General features: G+C 37.4%; 1 protein-coding gene across 2 annotated transcripts in view; it reads left to right on the top strand.

Annotated features, from left to right (window-relative positions):
- EPHA3 (EPH receptor A3) overlaps positions 1–9,536 on the top strand; it is a 434,619-nt gene extending 425,083 nt beyond the window's left edge. For both annotated transcript variants that reach the window (XM_056559344.1, XM_056559343.1), the window contains exon 17: positions 3,445–9,536. In XM_056559344.1, coding sequence (XP_056415319.1) covers positions 3,445–3,550 — 106 coding nt within the window. In that variant the 3' untranslated portion in view covers positions 3,551–9,536. The remainder of the gene's footprint in view (positions 1–3,444) is intronic.
- Positions 9,537–15,795: the final 6,259 nt, after the last annotated feature.

The following is a 15,795-nucleotide window of genomic DNA, read 5'->3' as shown; positions in this document are numbered from 1 at the left end:
CCATGCTTCACAGTAGGTATGGTGTTCTATGGATGCAACTCAGCATTCTTTCTCCTCCAAACACGATGAGTTGAGTTTTTACCAAAAAGTTCTACTTTGGTTTCATCTGACCATATGCCATTTTCCCAATACTCTTCTGGATCATCTAAATGCTCTCTAGACTGGCCCGGACATGTACTGGCTTAAGCAGGGGGACATGTGGGGCACTGCATGATTTGAGTCCCGGGCGCTTTAGTGTGTTACTGATGGTAGCCTTTGCTACTTTGGTCCCAGCTCTCTGCATGTCATTCACTAGGTCCCCCTGTGTGGTTCTGAGATTTTTTCTCACCGATCATTTTGACACCACGGTGTGAGATCTTGCATGGAGCCCCAAATCAAGGAAGATTATCAATGGTCTTGTATGTCTTTTTTTTTCTAATAATTGCTCCCACAGTTGATTTCTTCACACCAAGCTGCTTGCCTATTGCAGATTCAGTCTTCCCAGCCTGGTGCAGGTCTACAATTTTGTTTCTGGTGTCCTTTGACAGCTCTTTGGTCTTGGCCATAGTAAAGTTTGGAGTGTGACTGTTTGAGGTTGTGGACAGGTGTCTTTTATACTGATAACAAGTTAAAACAGGTGCCGTTAATACAGGTAATGACTGGAGGACAGAGGAGACTCTTAAAGAAGAAGCTACAGGTCTATGAGAGCCAGAAATCTTACTTGTTTGTAGGTGACCAAATACTTATTTTCCACCATCATTTGCACATAAATTCTTTAAAAATCAGACAATGTGATTTTATGGATTTTTTTTCTCATTATGTCTCTCATAGTTGAGGTATACCTATGATGAAAATTACAAGCCTCTCTCATCTTTTTAAGTGGGAGAACTTGCACAATCTGTGGCTGACTAAATATTTTTTTTGCCCAACTATAATAACAAAATGTTCATATTAGTTTTGAGGTTGGGCTAAAAAGTAATACAAGATAATTACAATGCAAGATAATTATCAACCACTAATTTCAACCACTAATACATTGCCCAAAGCAGCTGTTAATAGGTCATGTTCCTTTACTATAGAGGAATTGTGGTTTTAAGAGAAAAAAATTAAACCAGGATTCAAAGGCAGGGCTATAAAAAATAGGAGAACCACCCTCTGTCACTGACACAATGACATAAGAGGGAAAACAAATTCAAAAGAGTTGGAGTCTCCGGAGTTAATGAGAACATGACGTTTTTGTGGACTGCTAACAAGAATAATTTTCTGATGGGTTTTTAAGTAAATTACTGTGTAAAACTCTTCCTGTCTAAATCAGTATCTCATTATAGTATAATCTCACTAAACATGCTCGGCATTGATGAGAGATTACCAAAGCTTTCCTGAGATGGCTTTTCTTAGTATAACCTATAAGTAGAATGAGTGAATTGTTTTCTAAACTTACTCTACTTAGCCTTCACAGTATAAGGCCTTGCACATACAACTGTATTAAACCTCTGTTTGAAGGGAATGTACACTGGATGGCCTCGATTTTTTTTTTTTTTTTTTTTACTGGTCAGAGACAGATTTTAGTCTATTTTTCTTTTCACATTGTATTGTATTGTATGTAATTTTTGTACATTATCATAGGGCAGCCATCTTGCATTCTTTACAGCAAGCCCCTTGGAAATCGGCATCAACATACTGGAATTGTCCCATTGACATTAATGGGAAAGGTTTCTGAGCATGCTCTGTGTCATTTGCCGAGGACATTCCACAGGGAGGGGGGGGGCTGAGCTGTAAACATCACTTTCTTCTCTGTCTACTGGTGTCACCTTTTACTGTACTCCTGTGTATGATAATAAAGAAAAGTGATCTGTACAGAAGAGGATGTCTCAGTATTATTGTAGGCTTAGTGGTCAGAATAAGAACTGCAAAATTCCAGGTTTATTTAAAAAAAAAAAAAAAAAAAGTAAAATGGAAAATTCGAAAAAACGTCACCAAAATTTCTTTAAAAATATAAAACTTGATCTAAACAATAGACCATTTTCTGATTAACATTTTACCCTTAAGATAATACTTCATCCTTGTAAGCCCATACCACACTCTTCTACCTCTTCTTTTTCATATGTGGCTATACATACACGGCTATCACTCTCCAATTGGGCAGAGGTCACTGCGTTGCTATTGAATGTCTCTTCTGCTAATGATAAACATATACAGCTTTACTTTATCCACCAATGTTACTTGCCCCATCAGGCTCCAAAGCATGAGAAAACTGGCTCATAATTGCTGTCACAGATTTCATTTCCCCTTGGACTGACTTCTGGCATCAAACCTGGGACTGTCTGTTTATCTATTTCTCAATTAGATATTCTTTTCGGGGTGTAAAGCTATTGCATTGCATTGGATGGTGGGAACACAGCGCCACCTCCCCCCCCCCCCTCCCCCCAAATATTTTGCAGTGGAAAAAATGGTTAACTATCATTCTGTATGAATATATTGTCTTTCAAAAGTGTCTGTCCTTTACACAAGGTATATAGAGTTGCCGGTTTAACTTCCCCAACCTAATATGTCGCACTTTCGTTTCTAGAGTCCCTATCTCAATTTAATGCCCTGATGTCCACAGAATAGTGTCTGATCGCAGGGTTTTCAACCTTTTGGACCCACTGGGATCTCCAGATCAGAGCCCCAGATCTCCTTGCTGCATAGAGTGCGGATTCAGCATGTGGTCCACACTTTCTCTCTAATCTTTATTGGAGTTCCAAAGATGCACAAGCACTGCTCTTGAGTATCTCTAGTGCTCCCATAGAGAATGCATGGAGTGCATGCCGACCCTGCACTCCATGCAGCAGGAAGATTTGTGGCCCCATATTGGAGATCCTGGGGGGCTCCAGAGGTCAGACCCCTCCAATCAGACACTTTTCCCCTATCCACAAGTTTTTAAACACTAAAGATGCCCCCTTTAAGGGTTAGTTGGAGTGCCCTGGGTGGCATCTCTAGTTGTTTTGTCTCCGGGCCTACTTCCTTTTCTCTTCCTCTCATGTGCTATGACTTTGGATGTTCTCGTGTTATGGCTCAGACAAGTAAGCAGTTTCATGGTTTATGTGTTTGTTTATTTCTCTTTGTACTGTTTGGAAAGATTACTTTTTATAATGCACCATATGTACACTGATAGATGTATATTCACATTGGGAGATGTTTATCAAAACCTGTCCAGAGGAAAAGTTGCTGAGTTGCCCATAAAAAACAAGATTGCTTCTTTCATTTCTCAGAGAACTTTTCAAAAATGAAAGAAGCGATCTGATTGGTTGCTATGGGCAACTCAGCAACTTTTCCTCTGCACAGGTTTTGATAAAGCTCCCCCATTATCTCCTATGTTCAGTGCTGTTGCCATGCATTCAGTTATTCTTCAATGAAACAAATTTACCATAAAGCAATGGAGGCATTTATTTGTATAATAACTATATGTATATTTATTTGTTTCAGTGATATGAAGACAGTCGGTGTCACAATCATTGGTTCCCGAATGCAGATGATGAGCGCAGTAAAGCCTCAAGAACTTCACATAAAGAATGGACCTGTTAACGTGTAATGAAATACAGGAAGATGTATTTTAAACAATGGTGCAATTATACCTAAAAACCTGAGAAGATGTGAGGAGCTCGGACTGTATAGAAGCCTCACACACTCTTACATGGGAGTAACAATGCCTTAAAATTTGAGTGAAAACTCTTCTACATATTTGCCAGGAAGGCTTAATTTCTGGCCAATACAAAAAATTATGTATATGTGCTGGAAGAAAGCAGATGTCTACCATGGACTGAAAATCAAGATCTGATCACAGGGTCAACCAAGAACATAAGCAAAATTTGCAAGTCTGTGTTCATTTTATTTTTTATGAAATTCTGGATTTTAATGTTTTTTTTTTTTATACTAAAGTGAACCTGTCATGAAAAGAGTATTTGTTCATATTCAAGATGTTCTCCTTCTAACAATATTCTTGGAAAAATCTGATTAATAAGGCAGGCTGGGATGTAGAATGGGAGGACCACTACCAAACATAGTCACATCCAGCAGCAAAGTGACGAGACAGAGTGATTTTTACTAGGGAAACAATGGTTAACAATGACAGACCTTTCATTTACAAAATGTGGGGGAGATCAAGCGGTCTTAAAGTAAGATGCTCTTTGTTGCCCATAGCAACCAGAGTCCTGCTTTTATTTAACCCGAGCAATATGAGAAATGAAAGCTGAGCTTAGATTGGTTGTTATGGGCAGCAGAATAATCTTACTATAAAAAAGACTTGATAAATATCTCCATGTCCCTCCTAGCAACCAGTTTGTCATATTGCACTGATCTATTGATGGAGAAAGATTTGACAGTATTGAAATGACTAGTTTCTCCTCTCTCTTACTGGAATAAGAGAGATTTATGTACAGGCAAGTTTAGATTTATAACTTCTTTAATATTACTATTCTATCAAAAGGTACTAAAAAATAAGAATAGTTCTAAATTATACTGTATCATTTTTTGCTTTGTATTACATTTTACACAGTTAATCGGAAATGAAGGACAGTAAGTTAATACCCATGTTAACAAATCATGTTCACAACAAAGGGCCTGTACAGAGACACATGAAGTGTGCCGCCATACTTGCTCCATCACAACTGTTCTTCCCTAGAAGCAAAAGAATTGGCTCCAAACATATGGAGTTCTTTGGATCATGCCATTTGTGTGTGTGTGTGTGTGTGTGTGTGTGTGGTAGGGGGTAATTTGGACAGAATCCTACAAAAATAAACCTCAAGTATGCCTCCATATAAGATCTGTGACATTGCATAGTACAATAAGGGCCTCATGCATATATAAGAACACTATGATGGTGCCAAATAGACAAGACTGAGTACATAAGACCCGAGAACAAGCAAATCTTCTCCTGTCCTGTCTAGAGTCATCATTTTTTTCTTTCCATACCTATTGCTGTGTTCCGAACATTCTCTTGAATATTATATATTCATTTAAAAAGAAAATGCTTATCTAGTAAATCAAAAGTAAAAAGCTTAACATTTGTTAAAGTGAATATATTAGTACAACTTTATCATAACACAATTTTCTGAGGTTAAAGTATTCGTTTGTTTTAGTTTGAGCATGATGTCATTAAGTAACCATATCTTCTTAGATGGCAATAGTCTTCTTCCCTATTTCTTGAGTGTTTCACCAAGTATGTTTCTGAATGTTTCAAAATTGACAGCTAGTTACTAGACAGTAGATGTAAGTGGACTTTTTAAGAACTAGTTCTCTCCAAACCTGTACTTCACCAGTAGCCCAGTGTATAACACTGTCTTAGAGCCCTACAAGCCCTATATAATACTGTTTGGTAACCTAATAGGGTATCTATGGACTTTTGAGCTGTTATTAAGGCAATGTTATCCCTTTTTGGGACTAACAATAAGATTTGTGCCTGGAAAGTTAAAAAAGCAATGGCTTTTTACAAGTCTAGAAAAATGATTCCCATTTTGGGGCATAGTAACAGAATTGGCACCCTAAACCTAAAACCTTCTATATTAGCGTAAAAAAAGTCACATTTTTGCACTGACAGAAGAGATGCAGAACATTCTCTGCAATGCTGCTTTACTACAATTTTATGTGTGTGCTCCGGCTCCTATCTGTTTTGTGTCCCTCACAGAGATCTTCACCTAACACCTGTTATGTCTAAAATGGCTGCTGAAGCTATGTACTTAGGCTTTTATAGTAACTTTGACATCGATTCTATACTGCCTTCTGATTAGCTGGGAGAGCTGTTTTGAAAGGCATTGTGGGATTTGCTGAGGTCATGCCTCCTTCTCTTTTTTGCCATGTGGCTGATGTTATTTTAGCAGATTCTTCAAAATCAAACTGCCCAAACTCGGGTTCTACGGGTTCGGTTTGCTCACCTCTCATACACAGATGATACAAAAAGGCATGATTTACTGACAGGCTTTACTAGTTTTTGATTATTTTTGATCCCTTTTTAAAGTAAGTTGATGAGTTCCTTGGCATAGAATTTAAAGATAATTCCGGATAGAGGTAACTGAGCCAGCAAACTTAAATAAACATTTTTGACTCCATTATAGGGTGGTATGCATTTCTTTATTAATAGTTTGTGGGAGAACAAGAGAATTGTAATAAATAAATCTGAGGAACAGTATGCTAAAAGAGAGCTGGATCATACCAACTAAGAATAATAGACACCCTTGGGCTTTATTGATTTGTAGGGATTTTTTTCAGAACTAACCTTTTTAATAGTATTTTCCATTTTAAATATTTACTGTGTTTAATTAATTGAACATAAACCGTGTATTATTCTTGACATGATAGGTTCACTTTAACTTTTGACTTATCATTTTCAATTCTACCTTTGAAAGTCAATATTTATGATAAAAAAAAAATAATAACAACCGCTTTGCAGGAAATTTGATATTTTTTTTTGTTCATTTGTAAAATGAATATTTATTTGGTATTTTGTTTCTAAAAATGTCTTTTGTTGCTATATTTCTATTTTAATACATATTAAAATTTCAATACAATGCTTCCAATGTACAGTTGCCTCTGTCTGACCATGTAAATTTTCTTAAAGTGTACCTATTGTTATACTGCTTTCTTTTTTTTTTTTTTTTTTTTTTTTTTATTATAAATAAGTAGTACATGTGAATGCATTACATTTTGTAACATATCTTGTTAGGGGAAAGTGACATCTCCCTCAACTTTTAGCAGTACGTACTTTCCATATTTCTTGCCTGTAAGTTTTTTTCTCTACATGTTCAGAAACCTCCGCAGTCATCCAAAAATGTATCTATTGTAAATTAGTAGATAGAAGACCGGGAGGAGGGGGATGCTGCTGCAGTGTTTCAGTAAACCAGCAGAAGGAGGAGAAGCAGCAGAGAAATACATCTGATTGGCTCGAACTGGACAGAGTTCTGACATCACACCAGGATGAGGTCATCTTTTTGGCAAACCAGCAGACTGAAGAAAAAGAAGGTGCTAAATATGTAGGTTATGAATGAGTAATTATGACTATTTGTGTAACAATTGGTACACTTTAACAGATATCATCAGCAAAGAAAAGAAAAGCAATGAATCTCATTTACAAATGACTGCAAAATAGGGCAAAATTGCATAAAGCAAGTATTTATAATACAACTTCAATTTTTAAACCGATACTGGGTAAATAAAAGTTGGACACTGACTGACTGGTTTTTATGGTCAACTAAAAAAAAAAAAAAAAAACCATATATGAAACCTTAATGCTTCAAAACAATGATCATTGTAATCTAAGCTTTCCAGTAGGCCATTGTTGATAAGGACAAGAATTATTTGTTGATTTGTTTAAATTATTTATTTTTTAGTGACATTATTTGATGAACAAGATTTTCAAAGTTGCAATCATGGTACAGCCAAAAAGGTTTACAAATGTTTTAAGCAATATTAAGAAGCAAGTGTTTTATTCTTTCAGGTATAGCAGAACATGCTTGGTGGGTTTTGAGTGACTCTTATTAAAATGTAACTTATATAAAAAATAATATTAAACTGTATGGAATAGCGTCCAGATTTAGGTTTTCCATCTAACACAAGAGGACCCTAAACTTGTAAGTTTTGTTGTGTAGAGTGCTGGGGAAAAAAAATCTGCCCCATTTTGCTTTTATCAGTTAATATTATAATTGATATACACTCTGCTACTATTTTTGTCCCTTCCAATGAACAAAGCATCTATTGATTTTAGCATGGTGTTTAATTATCTGAATCAGTGGTCTCCAAACTGTGGTCCTCCGGATGTTGCAAAACTACAACTCCCAGCATGCTCTACTGACAAGTAACAGCTGCATGCTAGGAGTTGTAGTTTTGCAACATCTGGATGGTCACAGTTTGGGGACTAACACTCAAGATTGAACACAGATGCCAGTTGACACATCTTGGCCATGGTGCAAATGCTATAGCTGATATATATCCTACAAGAATTGCATCATAATTAATATAAAGGTCATTATGGGATTGTCTAAATATGTACTGTCAGTAGAGCCCCATAGTTGCATTGATATTTCTACAGACCTTTTAGGCTTAGGAGTCTAGGCAACCACATTGTTACTTCACTATCTGAAATAGAATAGTTTAGACAGAAACCTGACAAAATGCTTATAAATCAAAGTTATCTATAAGTATTCATTTGGATCTATTTGAAAACCGATCCCTTATAGCACTGATAAGAGCTGAAACCATGTCGTTGGTGTGAACAAGAACTTTATTGTGGGCTATCCACAATCTACCATGCAAGGCTTTGGGCTCTAGAAAACTTTCAGCATACCTGCCTACCTATATATACTATAAAACTTTACTACAGTCGTATTAACTTTAAAATTGTGAAGAAAAATATTAAAAAAATGGAGGACAGTTTGATGAAAATGTAATTAATCTATTAATTAAATAATTAATCAAAACAAAGGGGGTAAATAGTTTTGAAAGAAAAATAATCCACCTTTTGTGCTAAAAAAAACAAACATTTCTTTTTTTAGAGGCAAGTGTCTAGATCATTTAATTTAAAATTTGTAAAATTTTAATTAATATATAATAAAAAAAAAATAATTTTTAAATTATGATGGTTGCCTTATTTTCTAGTGAATTCCATTTTTAATAGCAATTTGTTTTTTCTTCTTTTAGAATCTTTTTTTTTTTAAATATATGAATTATTTTCTAAGCCGATAGACATAAATAACGTCTATGCTTTATGTTGCTTAGATCTCAATGATCAAACTGGATGTTCTCATACAATTTCAGTAGATGTTTCCAAAAAAAAAAAGACCAAAAAAAAAAAAAAATACTAAAACGTTGTTAACTTATCAATTATAAAGAACAGAAGTTACAGTAACTCATAAAAAATTATAAATAATGAATCTAATTCCTTATGTTTCAAACCCAAAGCCTGCTTCATATTACCCTACTGCCACTTTTACCCCGTGTAAAATGAAATGAATGATTTTAGTATTTTCTTTCCGGAGCGACTTTTTATTTCTGTATGCTAGAAATTAGGTTTTTCAACCACAGTGCATGTGATTTGCTAAATGGGCAGAACTCAATATACAGATATATATTATCATTATATACACCATATGGCTTGCTTTCTCAAGGTCTGTCACTCTTCATATAGAAGACTTGGCTTTTCTGTATATAATGTATGTAAAACATAGCGTTCAACTTCTTTCTTTGAAATACTAGATTTTTCACGGCCATCACCATAAAAAAGCTTGAACGAAAAAAAAATGAAAACAAAAAAAAAAAATATATAGTTTTCATATTATTGTGAGTTCAGTATCATTTTGGCTGTTTTTTAAAGGCATTTGACTTCTTATTTATTTCTGTTGATATATTTAGTTTACACTCTGTATTTAGCATCCATTATGTAATGCGATAATTGGCATAATATGCATTTATATGATTTGTTTTCCTTTTTACTGTTTTTATTACTTAGTACAACTTATTTAGTTTTCATAATGTGCAATTTTAGATGGCCTCAGACTAATGTAAAATGATTTGTAGTGGAAACATTTATATTTTTATAATAAACTTGCTGAAAGTATTTTTGACAGAACTGACCAGTGTGTTTATGGCTTTGATGAATTTAAGGTGTTGTTGAGGAGAACTTGCTAAGGATGTCATCACATATCCAGTGTCGCAGTAGAAAAGCACTGGAGGGAAACTAATGATCAGACTGAACCCATTCATTTTAATACAGATAAGGAGAAAAAGGTGAAACTGGGAAGTGGTGTCTGCGCTGCTGGAAATTTTGATGGAATCAACATACATCTGAAGTTATTGGTGATATAGAATTACTTTTATTATATTCACACAACGCGTTTCTGGGTGTAAACCCTTTCATCAGGCGTGATACAATCAGAATAAAATAGCAGGATTTTATACATGCATGATTGTATCACACCTGATGATAGAGTTTACACCCACAAACGCGTTGTGTGAATATAATAAAAGTAATTCTATACTACTGATGATTTCAGATGCATGTTGATTCCATCAAAATTTCCAGCAGCGCGGACACCACTTCCCGGTTTTCCCTTTTTCTCCTTATCCGTATGTAATGCCGATGCCTTCGGTGTGGGAAGCCACAGCAGCTCAACCTTCCTTTTTGATATGCCTCTGTAAGTGTTGTGCCTGAAATTGCACAACCTGTCCAGGTGAGCACATTTCCTTCCTCCATGTTTGGTGATCCTGCATAAGGAAGTGCTTTTTGTCTATTCTGTGTTTCATTCATTTTAATGGGACTGTTCAGATTTATCTGGCACCTCCATTGAGACTCCAGATCCCGGGACACACCAAACGGGAGAACATCTCTTTCAGTGTTCCTCCATCTGACCTGCAAAACTAACTAGGCGCCATACCCATAGACAACTGATGCACTTTGCCATCAGTCGTGGCCAATCATTGAGCCGGATATATGTGACGGCGTCCAAAGATTTCTATAGAAGGCAATGTCAACACCACATATAGGTGAACACATTTGGTGTATGCACCAGAAGGAACATATATGCCATAGGCCCCATTGGCCTAGCAGAAACCACTGTATAATACAGTGGACCAACACAATTTTTTTTAACAAGGTACATGAGGGAGAATACAATCATTGTTTACCCCCAACATATAGAAGACATGTGATGTGCACATAGACCAAGAAATACATTTTTTTTTTACAGCTGTTAAATTTTGAAATAAAAACCTGCTGGTCCTCAATTTTACATTCACATAGGAAGCCACGGGCTGTTGGTAAAGTATGGCTGCTTATCTATAGGGTAAATCTATTGAGCTGCATATAATTCCAAGCTTTAAACTTTTCAAGAGTTATCTATGAGCACTGCAAAATAGGACAGAAAGACAGGACAGACAGCCACATCCTCACCATCACTTGTTAAAGAGATTTTCCGATCTGAGAGGTATCCCCAAAATATGCCATAAATGTCTGATAGAAGCAGGTACTACCTTTAGGACCTTCACCTATCTCAAGGTCAAGCCTGGAAGCATAAACCAACTGAATGGCATCAATAAATATTACACAAATTCCAAAAGAGGTTACTCAGAGTTGCATAAACATCATAGCATGTGAATCTACACAGTTTCTATACCTCAGGTGTAGTAGAAACCTCATAGCTCATTACTGTAAATAGGAGTTAAGCAAACTCATAGAAGTGCTAGTTCAATGGTTTTCTGTTTCCCAACCATCTCTGACAGCCACAACCAGGGGACTATGTGAACCCTCTAACTTCAGATAGGTGCAGGTACCAGAGGTGGATATGCCATAAGTGCCTAGACGGGAATACCCCATTTAAATTTAGATAAGAAAAAAAATGGTTGCAGTGTTTCTGAACAACAGTTTTTAAGTACCTCCAACAGGTCATGATTTAAGGATATCCCATTGAAAGAACACTTCACAACTTACATTGGCTGCGCAGTTTAAGCTGTTTGGGATACATAAAACATGTCCACAATCCACAGCAAATTAAAGACATACTGTGTTTTATGTATGCCAAATGAGGGTGTGTGGGTTTCAGGGAAGCGCGGCAAGGGGGGGGGGGGATAGGTGGTGTCGGGTGTTGGTTTTACATATGCTCATGCACACCTTGCCAAGTAATATGGAGCAAGCCACGTCCGACTACTTCATTGCATACTAATTATTTTTGAGATTAATAGCCACTGTATCCATCAACTATCCATGAAGAGGGTTCTGTTCTTTATAGGCCACCACAGCTCCTTTAACTTGTAAACTGAGCAAATTCCAAGCTTATACAGCCATATTAATAATATACTTTGCTGCTTACATTACACAAGCAACTCTACATGTAAAACATCATTGTGAATTCAGTCTTCAATCATATCATATCCTGAAAACCAGGGAGGTAAGGAGTAGATGTCTATTTCTCATTGCTTAATGGGTGGTCAGGATGACACGTGTTGACATATGGGAAATAAATTGACATCTTTAGACAAGACCTATGTCTTACATGGACCACTAGTCTGTAGGGGATCCCATTAGTACATATATATGTTTCCTCTTACTGTATATTATGAATATTATAAAACATACATAACAGTTTCAGCTATAAGTTCAGCCTTTCTGTACTAACAAATCATGAGTTATGAGGCAGGCATCAAACTAGTAACAAGCCACAACTTGGTGCATTACAAGTCCTACCACACACTGTCATCGTCCTTTATGTAAGAGAGCTCCGGTATACTGTTAATGATGCCTCTGGGCAATAACTTATCCCTTTCTCCAGTGCATATTATCTTTCTTTGTATTTGAAGAGAAGAATTTTGGCAGGAAAAAAGAAAAGCATGCAGAGGTCTCCAGATAATAATTGAGTTATTATAACCTGACCGCCATGCTTTGCTACCCAAGTGGGGATTTTAGTACAAGTAGGGCTGAACTTGTGAAATAGCTGGAAATAAATCTAATTATATTTACGACTATCTAACAAATTACATAAAGTACAGATTAATTCACTAATTATTTTACAGCCACAATAGAGAGTACAATGGGTCAAACAGCTTTGCATTTTTATGTCTTATTTGTTGTTTTTATTAAGGTCAAAAGTTTAGTTTATTTTTTATTCACTGCTTTAACCTCTGTTGAAATGAATGTCAACTGCCATGTCAGACAAGGAAAAGTGCAGACCTGAACTTGCCCACATCTCCTATCGCTGCCTACCTAACGAACTGTTCGAAATCCTAACTGGGTGACAGTCCCTATATTCTAAAGTGCTGGGCGTAGAAAAGTAGCACAAGCCAAGAAAGGTAATGAGCACATCAGAACCAATGGAGAGAAACCAGATCCAAGCCAGGAATAAAATACCATAAAATCAGCAAAGTAGACAAGGCTGGGGTCAATAAATAAGAGAGCAAAGTGGTACAAAATAGCAGGTAATAGGATAATCAACCAAGGCAGAGGTCAGAGCAGAGATATACAATATCCAAAGAGAGGGAGGGAGCCGCAATCTTGAGCAGAGCCAGGGGAACTAAGTAGAGTCCGGGGTGATCCAGTGATTTTTGAATGTGGCCCAGTTGAATTTGTGATCAGTCGTAAACATCTTACCAAACCAGTTTATACCTTTTATAAAACTATTTTGTCCCTTCAGAACTTAACGTTTCATTGTTCCTACCAAAAATAGCAAGTGGACATTATATCTCTAGAGGATTCCCATATGAGAGAGCTGGCCTCCTCATGGCAATTAATGGCCATTAGTGCCAGAGCTCAACATATTCTAAATAAATGGTTGCATAGAGTATATCTCACTCCACAAAAGCTAGTCCACCTGATGCTCCTTGCTACTGACACGTGCACTAGGTGCAATCGAGCCAGTGGGACCCTAAATCATATGATCTGGTTCTGCCCAGTGTTACAGACTTACTGGTTGTCACGCCGAGCGCTCAGGGTCCCGCTGCTTCCCCGGAGCGCTTGCGGCGTGCTTCTGTATGCAACGCTCCAGTCGGCACCGCTGACCGCGAGCGCTGCTTCCATGTTCCCGGAGGGGACGCGATTCCGAGGTGCGAGACGTGACCGCTCTCGGATCGCGCCCCGTGTCTCTCACCCACCACGTCCTCCTTCACTGCCCTCCTGGTGCGCGCGGCCCCGCTCTCTAGGGCACACGCTCGCCGGCTCTATGAAATTTAAAGGGCCAGTGCACCACTAATTGGTGCCTGGCCCAATCAGTTTAAAAAATATAAAAATCCACTTCCCCTTCCTGTCCTTGCCGGATCTTGTTGCCCTAGTGCCCTGAGAAAGTGTTTTGTGTATCCCAAGCCTTTGTATCCAGACCCTTGCCATTGCCCCTGACTATGAACCATTGCTGCCTGCCCAGACCTTCTGCTACGTCCGACCTTGCTCTTGCCTTGTCCTTGTATACCGCGCCTGTCTCAGCTGTCAGAGAGGTTGAATTGCTGTCAGGGGGGAACGACCTGGGGGTTACATGCCGCTGCAAGTCCATCCAGCTTTGCGGCGGTCTCTGGTGAATATCAGTAACCCCTTAGATTCCGTTCCCCTGGTACGGCCCACTCCATCACCTCACTGACACAGAGGATCCACCTCAAGTGTCCTCTCTGCATACCAGTCCGGATTCTGACACTGGTCAGATCCTCGCACCTTTCTGAACACTGAGTTGCGATTCCCTAATGTCTGTGCCCCATTTAATAGTTTTCTGAGTATAGTTGAGTTTTTTTTTCCCCAATTCAATATGAATATATTGTTATTATTTTATGCTAGGAAGATTTTAGTGTTGAATTGAAAGCCTCCTATTGCCCATTCTGACGTTCACTGGGTGTTTCTTGTGTGTTATCAAATAAAAACAGATGGTAGTAGTAAGTTAATAGCTCTAAAGTCAATGGATAGACCTTTAAAACCCTTTGTTATGTCAGACCCTGGTACGATAGTCGGCCAGACCTGGAAGCAGAGTAGGAAGAGTTTCTACCCTCTGATATGCAGTAGGTGACTGGACGACCAAAAGACTTTGCTCCTTAACTACAAAATGGCTGACTATGGTAGACTTCCCTTCTTTAGTTACAATAGAAAGAACAACTGTACAGGAACCTCCATAGGTATGAAAACCTTTACAATTCAGACAGGGAAGCAGTTTAATGAACCCTGGAAATTGTCGCATTCTAAAATACATAAGGAATCATTAGTGTTATAATTGTGTTGAAATACAGTACAAATAATGTGAAGTAATACCTTCTTCAAAGGAATAAAGCAACAAAATCATTGAAGCCACATTCTACATCAAAGGAAGAAAAAGGGCAGCTGGTTGCTACAAGAGATGATGGCAAATTCTTCCGATCTAAATAAAATGGAAAAGAAATAGAAAAAAACTGAGGACACGCGCCCTGTGAAGCCAATGAAAGAACATTAGTGATGCGCTCACCGGATTTTGTTGCGCTGACACACCTGTAATAGTATGTGAGAAAATATCCAACAGTAACTGCAGCCACGTTCGATCCTGGACTGGAGCTGCATCCACCAGGCAAATAGACAACCTTCCAAAAGTGCAAAAAATGTGATCGGTGCTGGGGGGGGGGGGGGGGGGGGAGAGTGTTTGTCATAAAGTAAGCCAGGACATAGTGATAGATAAATGTTATATGAAAACTGGAGAACCAAAATAGGAAAAAATGAACAAAGTGAATTGCAGTACATTTTTAAAAAGCCATATATCATGGGTAGTGTTGAGCAGGAATATTCATAATGCAAATTTTTATCGCGAATATCGTCACATAATATCCATATGGAACATATGAAATGGATATGGACTCAAGATTAAGGTATATAGATTGTTGTATTCTCCAATTATTGGGAATATCGAAGTGTCTTATTGTCACTAGTGAATAGAATTCTGTGATGTAAGATTAATGTATCATTATGAAAAATTTATAAATACCAAATGGAAGGAAATTTTTCTAATTTGATAAAATTGGGTGGAAATAAACTTTGTTCACAGAAAGGGATGGGAGGAGGTATTGCTCATTTATAACGACTCTATTAGATCAGAATAGTTTCAGACATGTCGTTAAGCCCAATAGGATGGGCCCAATAAAATCATCTTTAAATAAATCATCAATTTATTTTGAGAAACAGCGCCGCAGCGATCACACTCTTTGCACTTTTGGAAGATAATCTAAATAAAATACAATGTTTTTGGGGATGAACCATGGTCGTCTTTCATTCAAGAACTGAAAAATTAGCAAAGGAAAAAAACGAATTTTCCACCTCTTAATAGACAATTCCTGTACAGACAATTCTGCCTTGAGTAATTGGAG

Source organism: Hyla sarda, chromosome 2, assembly GCF_029499605.1.
Source record: "Hyla sarda isolate aHylSar1 chromosome 2, aHylSar1.hap1, whole genome shotgun sequence".
Classification (NCBI taxonomy): Eukaryota; Metazoa; Chordata; class Amphibia; order Anura; family Hylidae; genus Hyla; species Hyla sarda.
Note: the sequence above shows the minus strand (reverse complement) of the source record. Positions and strands in the feature narration are given on the sequence as shown.